Consider the following 21918-nt stretch of genomic DNA (forward strand, 5'->3'; position numbering starts at 1 on the left):
GCCCTGCCAGACCCCATGCCCAGCACAGCCCCGGGGTCTCCGGGACGAAGCCCGTGTGCACTGCCCCAGCCAACACAGCGGAGCCAAAGGAAGCCTCAGCAGGGCCCTGCGGTCCGGCCTGGGGACTTCCCTCACCATCAGATCTGCAAGGGAGGCTCTGCCGGGGAGAAGCAGGTGGTGGGGCCTGGACCCGTCCTTCCCTCCCTGGACCTCCACCAGGACCCAGACTCTGCACCCTCCAAGCACAGCTGGTGAGGCTCCATGCCACGGACACCCGACCCCAGCAGCCCGCCTCGGCTGCCAGGAGCGCACGTGGTCTTACAGGCTTTCCCTCGGTGCACAAGCCAAGAACAAGCAAACGCAAAAAGCTGCTGCCACCCGCCCGGGAGGAGCTCTCGACCAGAGCTGCCCTCGGTGCTCAAGGGGTGTTCCCGGCACCTGCACTTCACCCCACGCTGCCTGCTGCCTTCCCCTCGGTGACATTCAGATGTGCAGGGCCTGCAGGGAGCAGGAGGCTGGGGAGCCGGCATCTAGAGCCCGACCCAGCTGGTGTCTGGACCAGCGACACCCAGGGAGCATGTGCATGAAGGGGCCTCCAGTGGGGGCTGCTCGAAGCAGGATGGGCCTGGTGTGGGTCATGCTCTGGCCGGGGCTCCCAGCCCAACTTCCAAACCCCTCTAGTCCCCAAGCAGCCTGACCTCAGCCCCTGCCCCAAACCAGCCTGCGACCGGAAACACCCTGAACACAGATGCTCTGGAAAGGCAGGACAGGCTGCCAGAGTCCAAGCAGGCCTCGTCCCAGACAGCCCACATCCCATTGCCCTCTCTGGGGATCCCGCAAGCACCGACCCCTGGAGCACAAGCAGCAGCACAAAGCCGCAGGGAGAGGGTGGTGGGGCCGGTGGGCCTGGCGGAGCAGGGTCCGGAGCATGCACGGATGCAGGTGGGCAGCATGCAGCCCCCCACCCTCTGGGCCCCACGTGGGCAGGGCACAGCCGCCTCCACCTTGCTGGGCCATGCTGGCCAGGAGGGATGGGCCCCCAGCACAGGCCTGCAGACTGGGGACACCAGGGCAGGGAGGTGCGGGTCACGGTGCAAAGCAGGCGGCTCCTCTCCCGTCCTATTTCCACCCGCCCTCAGGCCTGTTATAGGAAGAGGAAGGCCTCTGGTGTTCTGGGGTTTTGGATGCATCAGGACCCTGAGGAGCCCGGCACACAGACAGAGCTGCCCCGCGCAGGCGAGGCAGCCGGGGAGGCTCAGTCGTCCTCAGGTGCACAGCAGAGGTGCTAGAGTGGCAGCCCCAGGGAAACGCTCCCTGAAGAGCAGTCGGGGACCCAGGAGGCACGAACACCTTGCTGGGTTCACAGCCCTGGCTGGCCCCTCTAGCTGTGCGCAGGGCATCGCCTGGCGTGGGGAGCAAGAATCACCTTCACCCAGCTCCGTCCTGCGCGCAGCTGTGGCTGGAATAGAGGGAGCCAAGCCCGCACCACAAGGTCGGTGGGTCAGAACTGGGGTTGGGGCGCCAGCCTCCCCTGGCTGCTCCAGAACCTGTAGTAAGCGGGGCAGGCAGAGGAGCCGTGCAGCAGTGGTCAGTCCGTACGGCGCATTCCGCGGTACCTAGAGCGTCCGGGGCAGCATCCACACAGGGACCCTCTGCACGGGCTGCCTTTACTGGAAATGAGGAGAGCACAGTTAGTCCTGGGCACCAGCAACAGCATATGGCTGGGAGCGGGGAAACTGAGGCACCGCAACCGCCCAGGGTGTCAGGCGCATCCCCAGCGGCAGAGCTTGCGCCCAAGCAAGGCCAGCGCGGAAGCCGCACCACCGTCTACCGTCCGGAGTAGAAAACACTTCCCTATTTTTAAAGGAAAAACAATTCCCAGGTTTTTTGGTTTTTTTTCCTCCAAAAATACCTTTTCCACCCAAAGCCACAGTTTGGGTCCATGTCTTAAAAGCTGTATTATTTTTTGCAGTATTCATGCCAACAAAACAATAATACATGGCCTCAGGTGTTGCAGAAGGCGCGTGGGTGGGGGCTCGGTCCCTGGAAGGGGCGGGGTAAGCACACGCATCTGAGAGGAAAGTGTGCACTTGTCCCGCTTTGCAAACCAGTCAGCGCTGCTACCACCACCCAGTTCCCCAGCTAGAGGCGGGTCTCTGTTCACCAGGGAGGCGTGGCTGCCACTGCTGGGAAGTGGAGGAGCTCAGGGCTCAGTGGATCCCCTCAGATGCCTTCCCCGCACACTCACGGCTCCCCAGAGAGTGTTCTTAAAAATGGCTCAGAAAACATGGAACACTTTCCCGAGAATCTCCCCAAAAACCCTGGTGGTTTATCTCTGTGTCACAATGTGCAAATGTTTAAGCAAGAAATGAAAACAACAACCAAGAACCACAGGGCCCTTTCTTTTCCCCACCCCGGCCGCTCCACGCGCCTTGCAGCTGCTCCCCGAGACAGCACTTCTCAAACAAGTTGGCCCGGCGTGCCAACGGCGTCTGCTCAGAACACACGGGCTCCAGAAGAACGTGCCCAGCCCCCATCTGCTCGCACACACGTGCGTCTGGACACTGGTGCTCCCTGTGCAGGGGCCCGCCAGCAGCGCTCCACGTGGCACCACAGACGCGCCTAGGTCTAGTCACAGCAGCGCTCCGCAGCTGGGGCAGGCTGAGGGCTCTGGACCCTTTCCCAAACCCTCCCCCACTGCAAGACCCCAAGGGCGGGTGGCTGGCTTCCGCCCCAGGCCCTGTGCTGGTCCCACTTTTTAGTAGGAAGGCGGCTTCGGGATCCCCAGGCCCTTCAGGATGTGGTGCAAAGGCTGACTCCGATTGGTAGTTAACCATGAATGTGAGGGCGGGAGGGGCGGGAGGGAGCCGGTACCTAGCGCCTGGCCTGAGGCTCTGGCTGCTCACGGAAGCCTCTCCCACTGCAGCCACCCCAGGGCACCCCAGTCACAATGGCACCCAAGGCTGCCTGGCAGGCAAAGACCTGAGACTCTCATCAGCACCCCCAGGGTGCCCAGGCCCCAGCACAGAGGCCCCTGCCCAAGGGCCCCAGGAGACCGTCCCCACCCCTGGGAAAGGAGCAGGAAGGAGGCGGAATCCTGTTTCCCCAAACCTCCTGAGGGCTGCAGTTTTGACCCCAGCAGGAACGCCTTGCCCAAGAGGCCCCTCCCAGGCATAGGGCCAGATTCTGCAATGGGACTGTCCTCCAGCAATATCGAAGTGCTGGCTGCAGCCATGTCCACACCCAGGCCCCCGAGACTCTCATTTTGCGCCCATTTTAATGCACATTATTTTCACAGCCACGCGTGGCTGGCAGCTCCTGTCTGGAGCCACATGGCCTGAGAGCTGGGAGAGCTGGGGGAGGCACTGCAGCCACAGCCCCCCAAGACCCCCCCAAAGCTTTGTGGGGGGCCCGAGCAGCTGCACCTCGCCCTGGGGCCCACGGCTGGCACTGGGCTTCCTTCCTGCCTCATCAGCCACAGGGAGCTCCACACGTGGGTAAGAAGGCCGGGCAGGCAGGCAGGCCCACGGCAACCCCGAGGCCCACAGACCCTGACCAAGACCAGACAGGACAGACATGCACCAAAACCACACGGACACCGTGCCTGAGGAGGAGGAGCTGCACGGGGCATGAGGGGCAGGGTGGGTGGGGGCTCCTCCAGGCGAGAGGCAGAAGGCAGGGAGACGCGGGGTGGGCAAGGCAGCACAAGTCGGAGCCACCATGGCCAGAGACTCCCCCCAGAGCAGCACAGCACTGAGCCCCCAGCCAGCCTGGCTCCCCACCCAGCCGCAGAGACCCCCAGGACTCCCCGGGGCAGCACAGCCCTGAGCCCCCCAGCCAGCCTGGCTCCCCACCCAGCCGCAGAGACCCCCAGGACCCCCCGGGGCAGCACAGCCCTGAGCCCCCCAGCCAGCCTGGCTCCCCACCCAGCCACAGAGACCCCCAGGATCCCCCAGGGCAGCACAGCCCTGAGCCCCCCCAGCTGGCATGGCTCCCCACCTGACCCCCATATAGCCGCCTCCTCTGACTCCAGCACAGCCCATAGGCCCTACAGGAGCTGATGCTTGCCACGTGCCTGTGTTACAAGCCAGGATGGGAGTGGGGGTCTCAGCAGGGAGTGAGGGTCCCTGTGTCCACACCATCTACCTGCTGAGACCAGCTGACACCAGACTCACAGGAACAGGCCGGGCAGCAGAGGGGTGCTGGGAGCCAAGCTCCCGCTCATGCTTCGAAGAGCAGGCCCCTCAGCCAGCAGCCCAGGGACGTGGCAGGTAACAACTTCGAAACAGCCTCTCACGCATGACCCTGCACTGGCAATGGGGGGCTGCAGCTGCCCCAGGCCAGGGGACAGAGACCCACCCCGTTACCTGGCAGGTGGCATCCCAGGATGGCGGGGGGTCCTCGAGGGCAGAGACTTCTCTTCTCTCCCACCGCACCCTAGCCAGCTTCCGGATGCCCAGACCCGGCCACCCCGCGCCCTTACCACAGGCGTCCCAGGACGAGGGCCGGGTGGGTGGGCACCGGCCCCTGGGGGAGGCGTGGAAAGCACAGGCAGGCAGGGCCCCTTGGAAAGGTGGGGAAGAGATGGGGGAGGGGTGGGAGCCCAGAGGCTCCCGGGTGTCCTCACCTGGAGTTCGCTTTCAGGGCCAGCGACTCATCCCCAAAGAGAGGGCAGACGAGAGGGGCCCAGGAAGGGCAGTAACAGGGGTTAAAGCAGGTGGGGGCCGAGGGTGTCCAGATGGGGGGGAGGGCGGGAGGGAGAGAGAGAAAGAGAGAAGCTGAGACGAGAAGGTGGATCGGGCAGGCGGGGCGTCGAGGGAGGGTGCATGAGGCACTGAGCAGCCCCCCAGCAAGGGCGTGGGGCCAGGCCTCAGGGAGGGGTCAGGAAGGCTCACGTCCACCTGCGGCAGCACCGAGAGTCCACCTAAATCACAGCTGAGGTGCCCATTGTGAGGGCACAGTGCCCACCCCCCAGCCAACCCCAGCCTCCGGGCCGGCAGCAGGCGGGGGAGGCAGTGACAGGAGAATGACGTGACCCCTCGACAGCCGGGGCTGGCACTGCTCCTGGTCAGCTTCCGACCATGGCACCAGCAGAGGCCATGCTGCGGACCTGGCTCTCCCTGGGCCCTGGTTCGATCTTTTAGCCTCCCTGAGAGGATGAACGAGCCCCCCTGGTGGTTACCCGAGCCCCCCAGCGTCTCATCGAAGTCCAGGAGGGCTCGGGCAGGCACAGGGCAGGCAGGCATCCATCTTCAACCAGGTCCAAGAGGCTGGACTTACTCTGCAACATGTGGATGGGGCGCTGGGGGTCCAGAGAAGCCTGGACCCCCTCAGACTGACACATGGGTGGACTGGGGCTTGGCAGACACAGAATTAACTTGTGAAATTATCTGGATTCTCTGTCTCCACCCTTCACCCCAGCAGAGTCCCACATGCGTCCCGACTCCAACCTGCCTGACCCACAGAACCTCAGGGCCTGGGAGAGGGAATCAGGCGAAGCACCTTGCACCCTTGGCCCACCTCGACCTTGGCAATCGGGGAGAGGGGACTGGGCAGAAAATCTCCACCAGCGGCGTGAGGCAGAGAAGATTCAGACCCTCCCCTGGAGGATGAGGGCCCTGGTCTCCCCCACGTGCTCCAGATGCCCTGGACCCAGAGCAGCAGGAGCGCCAGAGGCCCCCTCAGAACTTTCACCTCGGCCAGCCTCAACTGTGGCCAGCTGTGAGTTGGCTCTATGTGCCTGCAGCTGGAGGGGGTGCGCTCACAGAAACCCTCTGCCTCCGAGACCCCTGGGGCCAGACCTGTGGTGGTGGGGGGGGAGGGGATCCACTCAAGAAGCACCCCCAGCTGCCAGATCCACAGTGCTGCAGAGTAAAACCGAATCACTGGGAGGGCTGAGTAGGAAAAGTGATTTAAGGACCCACTTCTGGACACACACTCGGTCACACAGGGAAGCACAGGCAAGGCCCTTGAGGCCCTCACGCCCCCACGACAGGTTGTGCACACACAGACACTAGGGCGGCTGGGGGCAGGCACTGACCTTGGCGACGGCTCTGGCGGGGGCTCCTTCCTTCAAACAGAAGCAACAGAGAGTTAGTGGCCCCTGCTCAGCACTCATGAGGGTCCCCCAGCCAGCCCAGCCCCCCACAGTCCCATGTGTCGGGGGCTACAGGAGACGGGGGTCTCAGACAAGGCCGGGCAGGGGCGGAGCTGGCCCACCAGCCCCAGAGAGCCCACGGCCCCAGGAACAGGCACCCCAGGGTCCGTGGAAGCAGCTCCAAGAGGGAAGAGGGACCCCACGGGGGCCTCTGCTCTTCTGACCTGGGGGTCACTACCCTCCGCGTGAGGAACACTCATTTTAATCAGAACCACACCAGTGTTACTAAGATTCCAAAAAGGACACATTTGCTGACGAAAGCTCCAGAAGGGAGTTTAATTTACGGTCGATTTTCAAGACAGACTGAGCGGCTCCAACTCTCTTTTCCATGCATTTCCTAATGGGATGATTCTCTTCATTGCGATTTTCCAGGGGTGGCTCCACTGTGCCAGTCAGCGAGCACAGGCTTCGCACCTCCGAGGCCAGCTGTCCCTGCCTCACCCTGCAGGGAAGGCAGTCTGGACCATACGGTGTCTCCCGTGGGGCTGTTTGTGCTGGTGACAGCGGCATGAATTAAGTGAGATCAGCGGGTCATGATTTGCTCACCCATGGGTGCGAGGGCTGGTCCAAGTAACAGGCAGGCTCTTCAGTGCACTTCCAGATCCTTCACGTGACGGGGACCGTGTTGCCGTGGAGCACGGGGTCCCTCATCGCCTCCTGCAGTTCCCGGCAGCCCAGGAGTCCATGGCTTGTGGCCGCACAGCCCCGTCTCTGCCTCCATCTCTCCGTAGCACTCTCCACGTCTGCATGTCTCCTCTGCTGTAAGGACAGCTGCCACCGGGCCTAGGGCTCGCTGGATGATCCAGGGTGACCTTGCCTCAAGATCCCAGGCTTGGTTACAGATGCAAGGACCTTTTTCCAAATAAGGTCACCTTTGCACACTCTGGGACACTTTGGAGACCAGCATCCAACCCACTGTGTTCCCCCAAACCCCCAAAATTCATTTATGTTCAGAATACACCCACCCCTGCCAAGATCCCCCAGAGTCTCCACTCTCTGCAGCATGGACTCTATGTCCAAAACCTCATCGAAATCCTATCCATTGACTGGGCACAGTGGCTCACACCTGTAATCCCAGCACTTTGGGAGGCCGAGGCGGATGGATCACCTAAGGTCACGAGTTCAAGACCAGCCTGGCCAACATGGTGAAACTCTGTCTCTACTAAAAATATAAAAATTAGCTGGGTGTATTGGCAGGTGCCTGCAATCCCAGCTGCTCAGGAGCCAAGGGAGGAGAATGGCTTGAACACAGGAGGTAGAGGTTGCCTGCAATCCCAGCTACTCAGGAGCCAAGGGAGGAGAATGGCTTGAACACAGGAGGTAGAGGTTGCAGTGAGCCGTGATCGCACCACTAGACACCAGCCTGAGAGACACAGTGAGACTCGGTCTCAGGGGAAATCCCATTTGTTCAAAAAGTCCCAAATCTCATTATCCAAAGTCATGGAAGTCACTGAAGTCAGGTATGTGTGAGGCCATGGCTGCGCCACGCTGGGGCTGCCATCCTCTGTGCATGAACCTGTGAATCTGGAAAACAAGTCACCTGCTTAAAGTGTCAATGCAGGACGGTGTCCCTGCTCAAAAACAGAGAATGACAGAGGGGACACCAGCCGCCACGGTCTTCAATCCAGCGAGGCAAACGCCATGTGGCACAGCTCTGGGGACGCGCCTCAGGGCTCTCCACCCCACTGGCCTCTGCCGGAGCCTCAGGGTCACTCCCTGTTTCCTGAAGGGCAGCTTGTGTTCACAGCTGAGGGGCGCCACTGGTCTGCTTCTGGCCTGCAGACTCCCGAAGTCCAATGCCTTCCACCCTTCGCTCAACACTGCCCCTGCCCATCTAGTTTCTGCTGGTATGAAGCTCCCCCAAACCCTGTGGGCCTCCTGAATACGTCACAGGTGCGATGGTGTTAGACACAAGGCCGCTCTGCACCTCCTTCCCGATAGCTCCATCTCCACGCCAGGCCTCCACCTCCATACAGGGCCTCCATCCATCTCCACGCAGGGCCTTCATCTCCACGCCAGGCCTCCATCCATCTCCACGTTGGGCCTCCATCTCCATACCAGGCCTCCATCTCCACGCAGGGCCTCCATCCATCTCCACACAGGGCCTCCATCTATCTCCACACAGGGCCTCCATCCATCTCCACACAGGGCCTCCACCTCCACGCCGGGCCTCCATCCACCTCCATGTCGGGCCTCCATCCACCTCCATGCCGGGCCTTCATCCACCTCCATGTCGGGCCTCCATCCACCTCCACGCCGGGCCTCCAACTCCACGCCAGGCCTCCACCTCCACGCCGGGCCTCCACCTACCTCCATGCTGGGCCTCCACCCACCTCCACACCGGGCCTCCATCTCCACGCCAGGGCTCTGCTGAGATGGTGGCATGGATGCCGTGATCGCACACGTGGCATCCTCCACACAAGGTTGTCTGGCCACACCCATGTGCTTCTTGCCAAAGCTGGCTTTGCCAACAGTGAATCTCCTAATTCATGACCCTTTGCAAGCTGGGCAGGCAGAACACCTCCCCAAACCTCCAAGTTCTGGTTTCTTACATCATTTTTTGATATTCTTTTGACAGGATCGACCACGTGCCCTTCTGAAATCCTCTCTTTCCTCTCATATTTTACTATGAGCAGCAGAAATATATTAGGCTGCACCTGCCACACTTTGCTTGGAAATCTTGGCTAAACATCCAAATTCCTCACTTAAAAATTCTGCCTCCGCCCAGCAGCGCCACACAGCCAGCAGCAACATGGGGACAACCTTCCCTCCAGCTTCCAACAACTGATCCTCACTTCCTCCTGAGCTCACTCCAGAAGCACCGGGACTCCACCCAGCAACTCTGCAGGACACCTCGGCTTCCAGCCTGCACCTCAAAATACTCATGTCCGAAATCTCATTCACATCCCATCAGTTCAAAAAATCACAAATTTCATCATCTAAAGTCATCAGAGGCCAGGTGTGGCGGCTCACACCTGTAATCCCAGCACTTTGGGAGGCCGAGGCAGGCGGATCACTTGAGGTCAGGAGTTCGAGATCAGCCTGGCCAACATGGTGAAACCTCATCTCTACTAAAAATACAAAATTAGCTGGGTGTGGTGGCGGGCACCTGTAATCCCAGCTACTCAGGAGGCTGAGACAGAAGAATCACTTGAACCACAGAAGTTGCGGTGAGCTGAGATTGTGCCACTGCACTCCAGCCTGGTGACAGAGTGAGAGACTCCGTCCCAAAAAATGACAGTAATAAATAAATAAAATAATAAAGTCATCCGAATCATTTAAATCAGGCGTGTGTGATTCTGGGTGTGCATCTTCCTGGGGCGAACGTCCTCTACACACGGACCTGTGATCCTAGAAAGAAGCCTCTGCCGTCACCCAGTTCCAAAGTCGCATCCGCCCCGGGAGGCGTTTGGTGCCGCAGCACGCAGCTCCCGGGTGTGAAGATCCAGGGTCATTTGCTGCAGCTCCTGTAACTAAGTGCCACTGTGTGTGTGTGTGTAACAAAGACATTTGTCCTTTCACAGTCCCAGAGGACAGAGTCCAAAATCGAGGTGCGGGCAGGGCCTGCTCCCTCCAACGGTTCCAGGGGAGGGTGGTTTCTGCCTCTCTCGGCTTCATGGCTCCAGGCAGCCCTTGGCTTCCAGCTGAATCACCCTGGGCTCTCCCCTTCCTGGTTGGCACTGCCTCCTCTGTGTTCCCAAATCTCCCTCTCCCTATAAGGACACTCATCATCGGACTCAGGGCCCGCTCGGAAAATCCAGGATGGTCTGAGATTGTCCTGACAGGTTCCAGGACATGAGCATGTCTCCAGGAGGCGGAGATCTCCAACCCACTGGAAGCCGCTGCCCTGCCCAGAGCTTTCAGACTGGAACTGCGTAGGGGCAGCCCTGGGCCTGGGCAGGCATGGCGGGTGCACACACTGTCCACCTCTCCTGCTCAGCAGGCCTTTCTACAGCCAGACTCGGCGCCCAGTAGTCTGAGAGCCGTGGGCTATGGGCCTGAGGGAGAGGCAGCAGGTGCCACCAGCGCCTGAGTCAGGAACTCTGGGGAGGACGCGGGGCTGGGAGACTTTGTGTCCTAAGATCCACATACCCAGGTCCCAGTAGGAGCCGTGCAGAGCCCCCAGCCCATAGTTAACCTTCACCCCTCACTTTCCCGCCCCTCCTTCTCTGCCCACCCCAAAAACCACCTGCCCCTCTGGGGACTGGAGCCCAGACCAGGTCGGCAGATGCGGAAAGAGAAAGCACCACCATCACCAAGTCCAACATCCCACCGCATCCCAGTGCGTCCCAGCTCCCTGGAGTCCCCCGGGCTGCTGTCCGGGGTGAGTCTTCCATGAGCAGCTGGGGCCCCTCAGGAAGACTGAGACGCCCACCCGCCCCATTGGAGCTCTCCGGCTGACCTGAAAGTGAGTCCAGATTTACTCTTGAGGTTCCTCAGCAGCTCCAGCTGGTTCAGCGGGGGGATGAGTCTGGAGCAAGAGGAGGAGAGGTGGGTGAGCCGAGTCCTGGGACACCTCCCTCTGCTTCCACAGCTCACAGGCCAGGCCTACAGGGTCAGACACCCAGGGGCGTGTGTGGCGGCTGGGCTTCAGGCAGCCGCCCCTTGGACCTGCGCTCAGGCCCAACTCTCCTGGGCAGGCCCCAGAGCCACCTTCGTGCTCCAGCTGTGCCTGGCCCTGGTGACCAGCAGGCGCAGAAGGGAAGAGGGCGCCTGGCTGCCCGTGCAGCCCCGACCCTGTGGCGTGGAGCAGGTGGAGGAGGACACACAGGTCGGGGAGGTCCTATCCCTGCCCCGCTTCTGATCCCCAAATATCCCTGAAGGACGGCACCCCAGTGTATTTGGGGCTCCAGCCCCTCTGCACAGCCACATTCTCTGCCACAGCTGGAAGACTTGAGGGGAAACAGAAAAGGGTTTTGCTGGACAGAGAGGTTCATTCCGGAGTCTACAGGATGAGTCCAGCCTCATCAAGCCCAGACACCTCGGGGACCCTCCACAGGTGGCCCCGCTCTGCTCGAAGCCGAGTTCCCAGTTCTGGTCACACCCACCACCGTCTGCCTGCCCTGCCACCAGCAGGACCAGGTGCAGGCCCCCGAAACCCACCCAGCAGCGTGCAGCACCTCCCCACACCTGGTGGGATGTCCTCTTCGACCCACCCCACTCCCACCCACCTCACCCTGCCCTCCTCCTTGCTGCCGTTCCCTCACAGTGTTCCAGCTCACTTCAGGAGGAGAAACCCTCCTTGGGTGCCTCAGCCCCACCCGGCTCCCTGACCCACCTGACCCTGCCCCTCTGACTGCTCAGCCTCAGCTCCCAGGCCCTGCCATTCCATCCACAGCCTCCACCCTCCCCACCCCCACCTGTGGAGCACTCCCCACTGGGGCCATGTCCTGGCCTCTCCTCTGCCTCTGAGGCAGGGCGGCCACCTCCCAGCCCAGCCCAGCTGTCACCCAGCTGACCCCCTATGTGGCCACAGCCATGGCCACCTCTGGAGATGTCCCTGCCCATGTCCTTCCTTTGCCCCAAGCTGGGCGTGGCCTACATCCCCCAGACTCTTTACCTGCCCTGCCTCTGCCCACCCAGCCTTACCTGGTCCTCCAGACAGGCATCCTTGCCACTCTCCTGACCAAACACTCAATGCCTCCCCATTGCCTCCAAAACAAAAGGACGGCTGACTGCACTGCCCCTTGGCCTGGCGACCACCTGCCACCAACTCCCCTTTGTCCAGCAACACTCCTCCCTCCAGAGCTGCCCAGAAGCCCTCCCCGCCCCACAGCAACTGCCCCCACCAGCCTCTGGTACCCCCTGCAGCCTGGGCAGGTGTGAGCTGGTATAGCCGCACCTGGCCCCCTCTTTGCTCCTTCTGCAGCCCCAGAGGGACCCCCAAAATGCTGGCCAGAGTGAGGCTGTGAGACCCTCCCTCCAGAGGGCAGTCGGCCGTCCAGGTCAGGATTGAGCAGGAGCCCAGGCGGTGGGTGAGCTGGTGCTGTGGTGCAGCAGAGCTCAGACTGGCCCAAGTCTGTCCAGGGGCCACAGCCGGCTCCACAGCCCTCCTTGAGGAGACCCCACACGCACACAAACCCGGGTCAGAGACACACACGTCAGCCCTCAGAGCCACACGGGAGGTCATGCCTCAAACACACAGAGCAGCAGCACCAGGGCAGACAGGCAGTCGGCAGGGCCGGGACAGGAGGGTACAATGCAGGGGCAGCCCCGGGAGAGAGCAGAGTCCAGAGTCAGCCACTCGGCCCCAGGGGCAGCAGGGCCTCTGCAGATGCCCGAGACGTCCATGGCCGAGTGTCTGGGGTAGAGGCGCCCTGGACCCACCCCTGCCCAGGGCCATATCCCCTTCCCTTCTGGGAATGGAGGGTCAGCCTTCTAACAGCTCCCAAGAAGGGCGGCCGAGTCTCTGCTCCAGGACGGAGAGGCCCCAGAGGAGTCAGGAGGGCGTCTGTACAAGAACCCCTCCAGGTCTGTGCAGGGAGGGGCCAGCCCAGGCTCTGCTGGGTGATGCTGGCACAGAGCGCCGCCTGCCCTCCTGGCTGGAAGAGGCCCTGTGTCCTGTCTGCAGGGAGGCTTCCACTAAAGCTCAGCACCCTCCAGTCTGAGCAGACAGCCCCATTTCCCACCCTCAGCAGTGGGGGACACACAGGGGTGGACGGGCCAGGAGCCTTGGGGATCCCCTGACGCCAAGGCAAGACTCAGGAGAAACTTGAGTCCAAGGCAGGAGACCCTGAGGCAGCCCCAGAGGTGAGCTGCCCTGAAGAGGCCACCCTGTGAGCTGCAGTGGGACAAGGACAGGGCCGGCCTGGGAGTCCTGGCCTGGGACCACCCTTGGCCCCAGACAGGTGCCAAGCGCCAGAGTGGGGAAGTCCCCATTCACCATTCCTGCTCTGCTCACAGATGGGGCCCATGGGGAGGGAATGGAGGCAGGAAGGGAGCCAGGCCAGAAGCAGGACAGGACGAGGCCACAGAGGACACAGGCAGCCAGCAGCAGGAAGCACCAGTGGTGGGGGGCAGGAGAAGAGTGGACAGGCCAGGGTGGGGGCAGGGTTGGCACATGGGCTCCAGGCAGGGGAGGGCCCAGGGTGAAGAGGCCTCCAGCATGGGGCCACGAGGGGCAGGGTGCAGGGACACTTGGTGGAGGTGGGGGGCAGCGGTCACTCTGCAGACCGGGTGGCCACAGGGCTCGAGGGCCTCGTCCCGTCACAGTCCCAGACAGAATGAGAACCACACACAGCTGCTGCCCCATGCATGTCCTACCTGGAGGCCCCGTAGGTTTGAGTTTGCGAGCTTTCAAGTGTTACACACACACACACAAAGGGAAAAGAACAAAAAGTTTCAAAAAGAACGGGATAAGAAAAAGAAAATGAAACAAATAGTCAAGGAGAGGAGGGGAAACAACAGAATGAAGAAAATTAGCACAAAGGCCGGTTCTGCCCTGCCGGGGGCTGGGAGAGGCCGCTCCGCAGGCACAGGGGCACATACCGCATCCCAGGAAAGACGGGCTTCCAGGAGACACAGGGGGCAGGGGTGCTGAGGGAGGGGTCGGAGGACAACAGCAAACATAGAGGGCAGGGGCTCTGGCACCCTCCTCCCAGGTGACACCCTGAAAGGCGTGTAGCAGCTGAGGATGGCCAAGGGCCTATCCACCCTCTCCAACTCAGGAGCCTCAAGAGGACCCGGGGCCCTGCCCCAAGCCAAGAAGTCCCAGCCAACCTGTGCACCCACCCCACCCTCAGGGAAGGCTCCCGGGTACAGACACCCCCTAGGAGTTGGGGGGGGCACCTGAGCTGGTAAGTATCCGGGCTTCGTTCCCCACCTCACAGCAGAGGGCAGGCCGGCAGGGTGGGGTGCACCCAGACGGACTCAAGGGGTCAGGCCCGCCTGGACCGGGTGAAAGGCCCTCAGAATCCCTCATCTCAGACCTTAATTTAAGCAAGAGCCCAGCATGGAACATCCCCACTGGCTGCCACCTGCCCTTATGGAACAGAATCACAGGAAGCCGCCCTCCACCTACAGGGTCACCGGACCTGCTGGCACTGCCCCCCGGGGCCATGGACAGGCACTTTCTAGGCTCCTTATCTGCTGCCCAAAGGGCTCCAAGGGTGTCTGTGTGCTCTATGCTATTGGGGGACACCTGGGACCCCCAGGATAATTCGGGTCTTCCGGTCTGAAAGCCTCACTGTAAGCTGGGATCAGTTTCCTGCCCCCACCCCACGCAGGAGCCCTGGTCTTTGCTGGGGGACAGGGTTGGTGCTGGCTCCACTCATGAAGCCTGGGCACCTGGAGCTGCAGGAAGATCCGGAGCAGCCTGGGGGGGCCATTCACTGCAAGCTCCCTGGTGGGGGGCGTCCTTGCAAGGTCTACAAACAGCACAACCACAGCAGGACAACAAAGCAAAGGTGGAGAAATGAAGGTGAAAACAAAGCCACAGCCGGAACTCAGGGCAGAACCAACGCCTCGAAATAAACCACACACAGAACTCCTTTGTGAAAAACACATACATTTTAAAGAAAAACATCAAAAGAATGAACAACAAAAACAGGTTTTAAGAACAAATGGAAAATAAAACGGAAGGGATGCTGGTGGCGGCCTGTGGCGGTGGCGGTACCTGTACATGGGCACGGTGACTGTGCGCTCGTAGTACTGCCACGTGGAGTGCAGGTCCGTGCGCGACAGGTTGGTGGCGTAGAATCTCCAGGCCGACTGCAGAGGGAGAGACAAGGTGGTCGGTGGGCCAGGGGTGGCAGCAAGGGCGCGCCCGAGAAGACTGGGCGCAGAGGGAACCAGGCAGAGGGGACCTGGGGCCCCCATGCTGTGAGTCAGGCACATGGACTGTCCGCCAGCAGGCTGGCCCCCAGTGCTGCATCCGCCCCACAGCCTCAGTTTACCCTCTGCAGGACAGACAGGGGAAGAAGGGGAGCAGCCGGGGCTTGACTCGGGGCCCAGAGGAGCTCACAGGGAGGCAATGCTCGGTTCTGTTCATGACTCTCACCTGGCTCCTGGCAGATATCACCTGTCATGGGGGTTACCTTCTGCCCGACAGGGCCAGGGACCCAGCCGCCACCCTCCCAGGATGGTAGCCCAGCCCAGGGGGGCTTCCCCAGCAGGAGGCGGGAGCCTGCAGGTTAGGCTGAACCCACCTGGCCAGATTTCCCGTTGTCTATGCCTTTGCTTTGTTTTGCGGTGCTGAAATATGTGTATCTCTTATCACAAAGCTCACATTTTAGCTGTTTTGAGGTGTGCATTCCAGCAGCACCTGTATTCACAGTATTGAGACCACTATCACTATTCAACTCAGCAGCCTCTTCATCACCCCAAAGAAACCCCCTACCATCGTACACACTAAGCAGGCACTCCTGGTCCCCCAGCCCCCCAGGTCCCAGCCACCGCCAGGGTGCTCGCTGGGGCCTCCATGGACTTCCCTTCCCAGGCACTTCCCCTGCCGGCTCCCTCCACCGAGCATGTCCTAGCGCGTCAGGGCCCGCTCCTCCTCGCAGGAGGACTGTATGGGTGAATCAGGCTCTGTTCATCCATTAATGAGCATTTCGGCTGTTTCTACTTTTTGGCTCCTGTGAGTGCTGCTGCTGTGAAACACGTGTGCACGTTTTTGGATGAAGATCTGTTTTCAATTATTTTGTGTCTATACCTGGAGGCAGAATTGCTGGGTCACATGATAACTCCATGTTTGTCAACTTTTTGAGAAACAATCAAGCTTCGTCATCACATTCCTACCAGCAAGGGGTCCCCATTGCTCCACATCCTCACCGACACTGACTGTCCATTTGTTAAACTGTTAGCCACCCAGGCTAGGCCCGAAGGCTCATGCATGTAATCCCAACACCTTGGAGGCTGAGGCAGGTGGATCGCCTGAGCCCAGGAGTTCAATACCAGCCTGGGAAGCATGGCAAAACCCTGCAAATAAAATAACGTAACATAACATAAAATAAATAATAAATAAAATAATTAAAAATAAATAAAATAAAATAAAAATTAGCCGGGTATGGTAGTGCACACCTGTAGTCCCAGCTACTCAGGAGGCTAAGGTGGGAGGATGGCTTAAACCCGGGAGGTCGAGGCTGCAGTGAGCCAAGATCACGCCACTGCACTCCAGCCTGGGTGGCAGAGCAAGACCCTGTCTCAAAAAAAAAAAAAATCTTGGCCATCCTAACAGATGTGAAGTGGCATCTCTGTGGCTTTGATTTGCACTTCCCTGACACCCACCAGCACTGGGCGTCTCTTTAGGAGCTTACTGGCCACTCCGACTGTCCTCTTTGGAGGACATCTGAGCAAACCCTTTGCCCACAGTCTGTAGGGCTGTCTTTCTGCTAGTGAGTTGTGAGAGTTCTTAATACATACTGAATACTAACCCTTATCACAGACACTATCCGCAGCATTTTCCCACATTCTGTGGTTGTGCTTTTGCTATTATATATTTTTTAAAATCCAGATCACAGAGATATATGCCTGTGTGTTCTTCTGAGGGTTTTTATAATTTTTGTACATAATATGAGAGTCAAAATTCATTCTTTAAGGAACAGACACCTGATTGTCCCAGCACCACTGGTTGAAGAGACTGTTCTTTCTCCACTGGACCTAGCACCCTTGAAAACTGACTTCAGACGTACAGATTTAACTCTGGACTCTGAATTCCATCCCCTTGACCTGTATGTCTGTCTTACGCAAACAGCATACTGTTTTGATTACTGTTGCTTTGTAAAGTTTCAAATTGGAAAGTGTTCGTCCTACAACTTTGTTCTTCCCTTTCAAGACCCTTTTGGCCAATTGTTTTGGTCCATTACAATTCTACATGAATCTTAGGATCAGCCTTTCCACTTCTGCAAGACAAAAAAAAGGTGGGGGGGACATTGGAATTACAATAAGAATTGCACTGAATCTGTAGATCAATTTGCATTGTATTAAATATGTAGCTGCTCAATTTTTGTTAAGATTATATTAGTAAAATTAAGTCTTCCAATCCATGGAAACAGGGTGTCTTTCCATTTTAGGTCTTTGTTATAATTTTTGTTTTTGAGACAGAGTCTCGCTCTGTCACCCAGACTGGAGCATAGAGGTGCGATCTCAGCTCACGGTGACCTCTGGCTGTTGTCCCACCTCAGCCTCCCAAGTAGCTGGGACAAGCAGGCACTACCACGCCCAGCTAATTTTTTGTTTTGTTTTAAGACAGAGTCTCGCTCTGTCCCCCAGGGTGGAGTGCAATAGCTCAATCTCAGCTCACTACAACCTCCGCCTCCTAAGCAAATCTCCTGCCTCAGCCTCTCAAGTAGCTGGGATTACAGGCAAACCACCATGCCCAGCTAATTTTTGGATTTTTAGTAGAGACAGGATTTCTCTCCATGTTGGCCTGACTAGTCTCAAACTCCTGACCTCAGGCAATCTGTCTCCCTTGGCCTCCTGAAGTGCTGGGATTAGAGGCGTGTGGCCCCTCCCCCCCCCCCCCCCCCCCCGGCCTTGTGTTGGAAGATTTTTGATTAATGACTCAATCTCTTTCCTTGTTCTAAGGTCTCAGATTTTCTACTTCTGAGTCAGTTTTTGTAGCTTACGTGTCTCAAAGAATTTGTCCCTTTATCTGGGTTGTGAACTTGTGTGGCACAGCTGCTCATAGTGTTCTCATATCTTTAGTTCTATGAAGTCAGTAGCAACATCTCCACTTTTATGTCTTGAGGGAATCATGTTGGGATCGCTCCTGTGTGAGGCCCCTAGGAAACGGGCCTCGCCATGCGGTGAGCTTGAGCCCGGACACAGATCACCGGTTGGGGGAGTCGAGCTGAGGGAAAGCAGGAACCGAGAAAGGAACTATATGCTATTCTAAATAATTAATAGACATTACTTTATGGATATGAGGACTTGGGAGGCAATGTGTCCACTTTCAGCTTCTTATGGTTTATTGCTTGATTGTGTTCATTCTGGACCCTTGTTACCTTCATTGTAAAATATTAACTTAAGTATTTACACTTGGTAACTTACTTACCGTAACTTACTGAGTGTAACTGTAACTTACTTACCATAGCTTACAGGGTGTCACTGTAACTTACTTACCATGGCTTACTGGCGTGATTGTAATCTACTTACCTTGACCTATTGGGCGTAACCTACTTACTGGAAGTAACCTACTTACAGGGTGTAGCCTACTTACTGTGCTTAACTTACTTACTGGGTGTAACTTGCTTACTGTAACTTAAGTACGTTAATCTGGTGTAAACAACTTTAACGTCAGAAAAGTATATAATGAAACACATTGCAGAAATAAAATTGCTGCATGAGCATAGCACATGTAGCCCTCCAGAACTCGCCTTTTCTATCTCCTTTTTTTCCGGCGCGCGCTCTCTTCCAGGTTTGGGACCCTCTTGCTGGACGAGATTCCCAGGCTCGCGTTCAGTTCGCAACAATGTCTGATTTTGGCAACCCGAATGCTCTCTCTTCTTTTCTTAGTCTGACTAGAGGTTTGTCAATTTTGATTTTTTTTTTTTTTTTTTTGAGACAATCTCACTCTGTTGCCCAGGCTAAAGTACAGTGGTGTGATCTCAGCTCACTGCAACCTCTGCCTCCCAGTTTCAAGCGACTCTCCTGCCTCAGCCTCCTGAGCAGCCAGGATTACAGTGCCCACCACCACACCCAACTAATTTTTATATTGTTAGTAGTGACAGGATTTCACCATGTTGGCCAGGCTGGTCTTGAACTCCTTACCTCAGGTGATCCGCTTCAGCTTCCCAAAGTAAGTACAGGAATGAGCCACTGTGCCCTGCCCAATTTTGTTTTTCAAAGAATCAACTTTTGATTTCATTGATTCTATCTACTTTTTAAGTTTATCTCTGTTTTTTAATTTTTTTTTTGAGACAAGGTCTTGCTCTGTTGCCCAGGCTAGAGCGCAGTGGTGCAGTCATAGATCACTGCAGCCTCCAAACTCCTGGGCTCATGCGATCCTCCTACACCAGCCTCCTGAGTAGCTGAGAACACAGCTCATTGAAAAATTAGCTGGGCATGGTTGTGGGTGCCTATAATCCCAGCTACCTGAGAGGCTGAGGCAGGAGAATTGCTTGAACCCAAGAGGCGGAGGTTGCAGTGAGCCAAGATCTCACCATTGCACTCCAGCCTGGGCAACAAAGAGAAACTCCATCTCAAAAAAAAAAACTGGGTCTTTGTTGCCAGAGCTAGCCTTCAACTTCTAGTCTCAAGGAATCTGCCCACCACAGCCTCCCAAGGCCCCTGTAACAGCGTTTACCACCAGCAAGAAGACCCTCTGCGGGTGTGTGGTGGCTGGTGATGAACTGCAGGCAGCGCTCACTGTACAGTCTGAACATCCTGGGGCCCTGCGGACGATGCGGAATCTGCTCTGAAAATGCAATGAAGGCTGGAGGACAGCTTGTCTGCTTGCAGCACCCTTTACTCAATATTTTAAGCCCACTGTTGAGACCTGCAGCTTAGAAAAAAAAATTCCTTCCAAAATATTACTGCTCCTTGACAATGCACCGTCACCCAAGAGCTCTGATGGAGAGACGAGGAGAGGGACATGTGTTCATGCCTGCTCAGACAGCACCCATTCTGCAACCATCCATCAGGGGTGCCTTTAACTTCCGAGTCTTATTTCAGAGACACATGTGGCCAGGCGGTGGCTGCCACAAACAGTGATTGCTCTACACAGACAGTGATTCCTCTACCAGAGAGCGTGATTCCTCTGATGGATCTGGGCAAAGTAAACTGAAAAACCTTCAGGAAAGGATTCACCATTTAAATGCCATTCACAACAGTTGATTCATGGGAGGAGGTCAAAATATCTCAGTAACAAGAGTCTGGAAGAAGTTGATTTCGACCCTCATGGAAGACTCTGAGGGGTTCAAGACTTCAGTGGAGGAAGGTGCTGCAAATGTGGAAACAGCAGAACTGGAGCCAGACGTGGAGCCTGAAGATGGGGCTGAATTGCTGCCATCTCAGGATAAAACTCTAACAGATGAGGAGCAGCTTTTATGGATGAGCCAAGTAGGTGGTTTCCCAGTATGGGCCATGAACGCTGCAGACAGCAGGGTGAGACCACTTTGACCAGCCCCAAAGCTACTGGGGCCACAGAGCACAAGGCAGGAGGGCCCACACCCATGAGGCTGAGACGAGGACGATGCCAAGAATGTTCTAAAATGACCCCACAAGGAATTCCCTGTCAGGACCACAGAGATTTGGATGAGATGCTCCAGGAAGAACGCTGGCACAGCAGCGCCAAAATCTCCACCCATGAACAGACGCCAACTCAGTTTTCAGCCTCCAGAACCAACAAACTCTGTTTCCAGGCAGCTTATGTGAACTTCTAAGCCAATGAGAGCTCCCTGCCCCTCCCCCTCTGGGCACACGGGCATCTCACCATGCTGGCTCATCTCCGGATGAGCACTCCCTGCCCCTCCCTCTCCAGGCACACGGGCATCTCACCACGCTGGCTCGTCTCTGGATGAGAGTTCTCTGCCCCTCCCTCTCCAGGCACACGGGCAGCTCACCACGATGGCTCATCTCTGGATGAGAGCTCCCTGCCCCTCCCCCTCTGGGCACATGGGCATCTCACCACACTGGCTCATCTCTGGATGAGAGCCTCCTGTCCCCCACCCTCCAGCCGTGCCGGCTCATTTCTGGTTATAATATTTTCTTCTCATTCCCAAATACGTTCGACATGTCTGGAGATATTTTTTCTCTGATCTATTTTTTTTCAGGGGGCGTTGACAGAATCTCCACCAGGCGAAGATGCTGTGAACAGTGTTGAAATGACAGAAGGATTGAGATATGACATAAACTTAGTTGACAAAGCAGTGGCAGCATCTGAGAATGAACTGCAGTGCTGAAAGCAGCCCCACTGTGCGGAAAACGCTGCCCAACAGTGTTGCGCTGCAGAGGAATCCTTCATGAAAGGAGCAGTGAATCCACGTGACAAACCTCGTTCTCACCTTAGCTTAAGAAATCACCACATCCACCGCAGCCTTCAGCAGCCCCCTTCATCAGCAGCAAGGCCAGACCCTCCACCAGCACAGATCACAACTCGCTGAAGGCTCAGATGACTGTTAGTACTTTTTAGCAATTAAGTATTTGTAAATGAAGGAATGTGCAGTTTTTCAGACAATGCTACTGCACACTTAGGCTACAGCATGGTGTAAACACCATTTTTTTTTTTTTTTTGAGACAGTTTCGCTCTTGTTACCCAGGCTGGAGTGCAATGGCGCAATCTCGGCTCACCGCAACCTCGGCCTCCTGGGTTCAGGCAATTCTCCTGCCTCAGCCTCCTGAGTAGCTGGGATTACAGGCATGCGCCACCATGCCCAGCTAATTTTTTGTATTTTTAGTAGAGACGGAGTTTCACCATGTTGACCAGGATGGTCTCGATCTGTTGACCTCGTGATCCACCCGTCTCGGCCTCCCAAAGTGCTGGGATTACAGGCTTGAGCCACTGCGCCCGGCCCATTTTTTTTTTTTTTTTTTTTTTTTTTTTTGAGACAAGTCTCGATCTGTCGCCCAGGCTGGAGTGCAGTGGCACGATCTTGGCTCACTGCAACCTCTGCCTCCTGGGTTCAAGCGATTCTCCTGCCTCAGCTCAGCTCCTAAGTAGCTGGGATTACAGGCACCCACCACCACACTCGGCTAATTTTTTGTATTTTTAGTAGAGATGGGGTTTCACCATATTGGCTGGACTGGTCTCAAACTTCCGACCTCAAGCGATCTGCCTGCCTGGGCCTCCCAAAATGCTGGGATTACAGGCATGAGCCACT

At 57.4% G+C, this 21918-nt stretch overlaps 1 protein-coding gene across 31 annotated transcripts in view; it reads right to left on the bottom strand.

Moving 5' to 3' along the window:
* Positions 1 to 21918, bottom strand: part of KCNQ2 (potassium voltage-gated channel subfamily Q member 2) — a 75844-nt gene that overhangs the window by 18787 nt on the left and 35139 nt on the right. For 14 of the 31 annotated variants that reach the window (XR_013535284.1, XR_013535285.1, XM_078372113.1 and 11 more), the window contains exons 8-12: positions 14772 to 14866; positions 13421 to 13450; positions 10560 to 10628; positions 6041 to 6070; positions 1617 to 1670 (exon numbers count right to left, since the gene is read on the bottom strand). Coding sequence is in view for 29 of the 31 variants with exons in the window: in XM_078372113.1 (XP_078228239.1) it covers positions 1617 to 1670; positions 6041 to 6070; positions 10560 to 10628; positions 13421 to 13450; positions 14772 to 14866 (278 nt within the window). In the remaining 2 variants the exon portion in view is untranslated. Of the gene's footprint in view, positions 1 to 1616; positions 1671 to 4746; positions 5865 to 6040; positions 6071 to 10559; positions 10629 to 13420; positions 13451 to 14771; positions 14867 to 21918 lie in introns of those variants that run through there. The other 17 variants (XM_035302907.3, XM_078372116.1, XM_035302902.3 and 14 more) reach the window with 5 other exon arrangements.

Source organism: Callithrix jacchus, chromosome 5 (assembly GCF_049354715.1).
Source record: "Callithrix jacchus isolate 240 chromosome 5, calJac240_pri, whole genome shotgun sequence".
Classification (NCBI taxonomy): domain Eukaryota; kingdom Metazoa; phylum Chordata; class Mammalia; order Primates; family Cebidae; genus Callithrix; species Callithrix jacchus.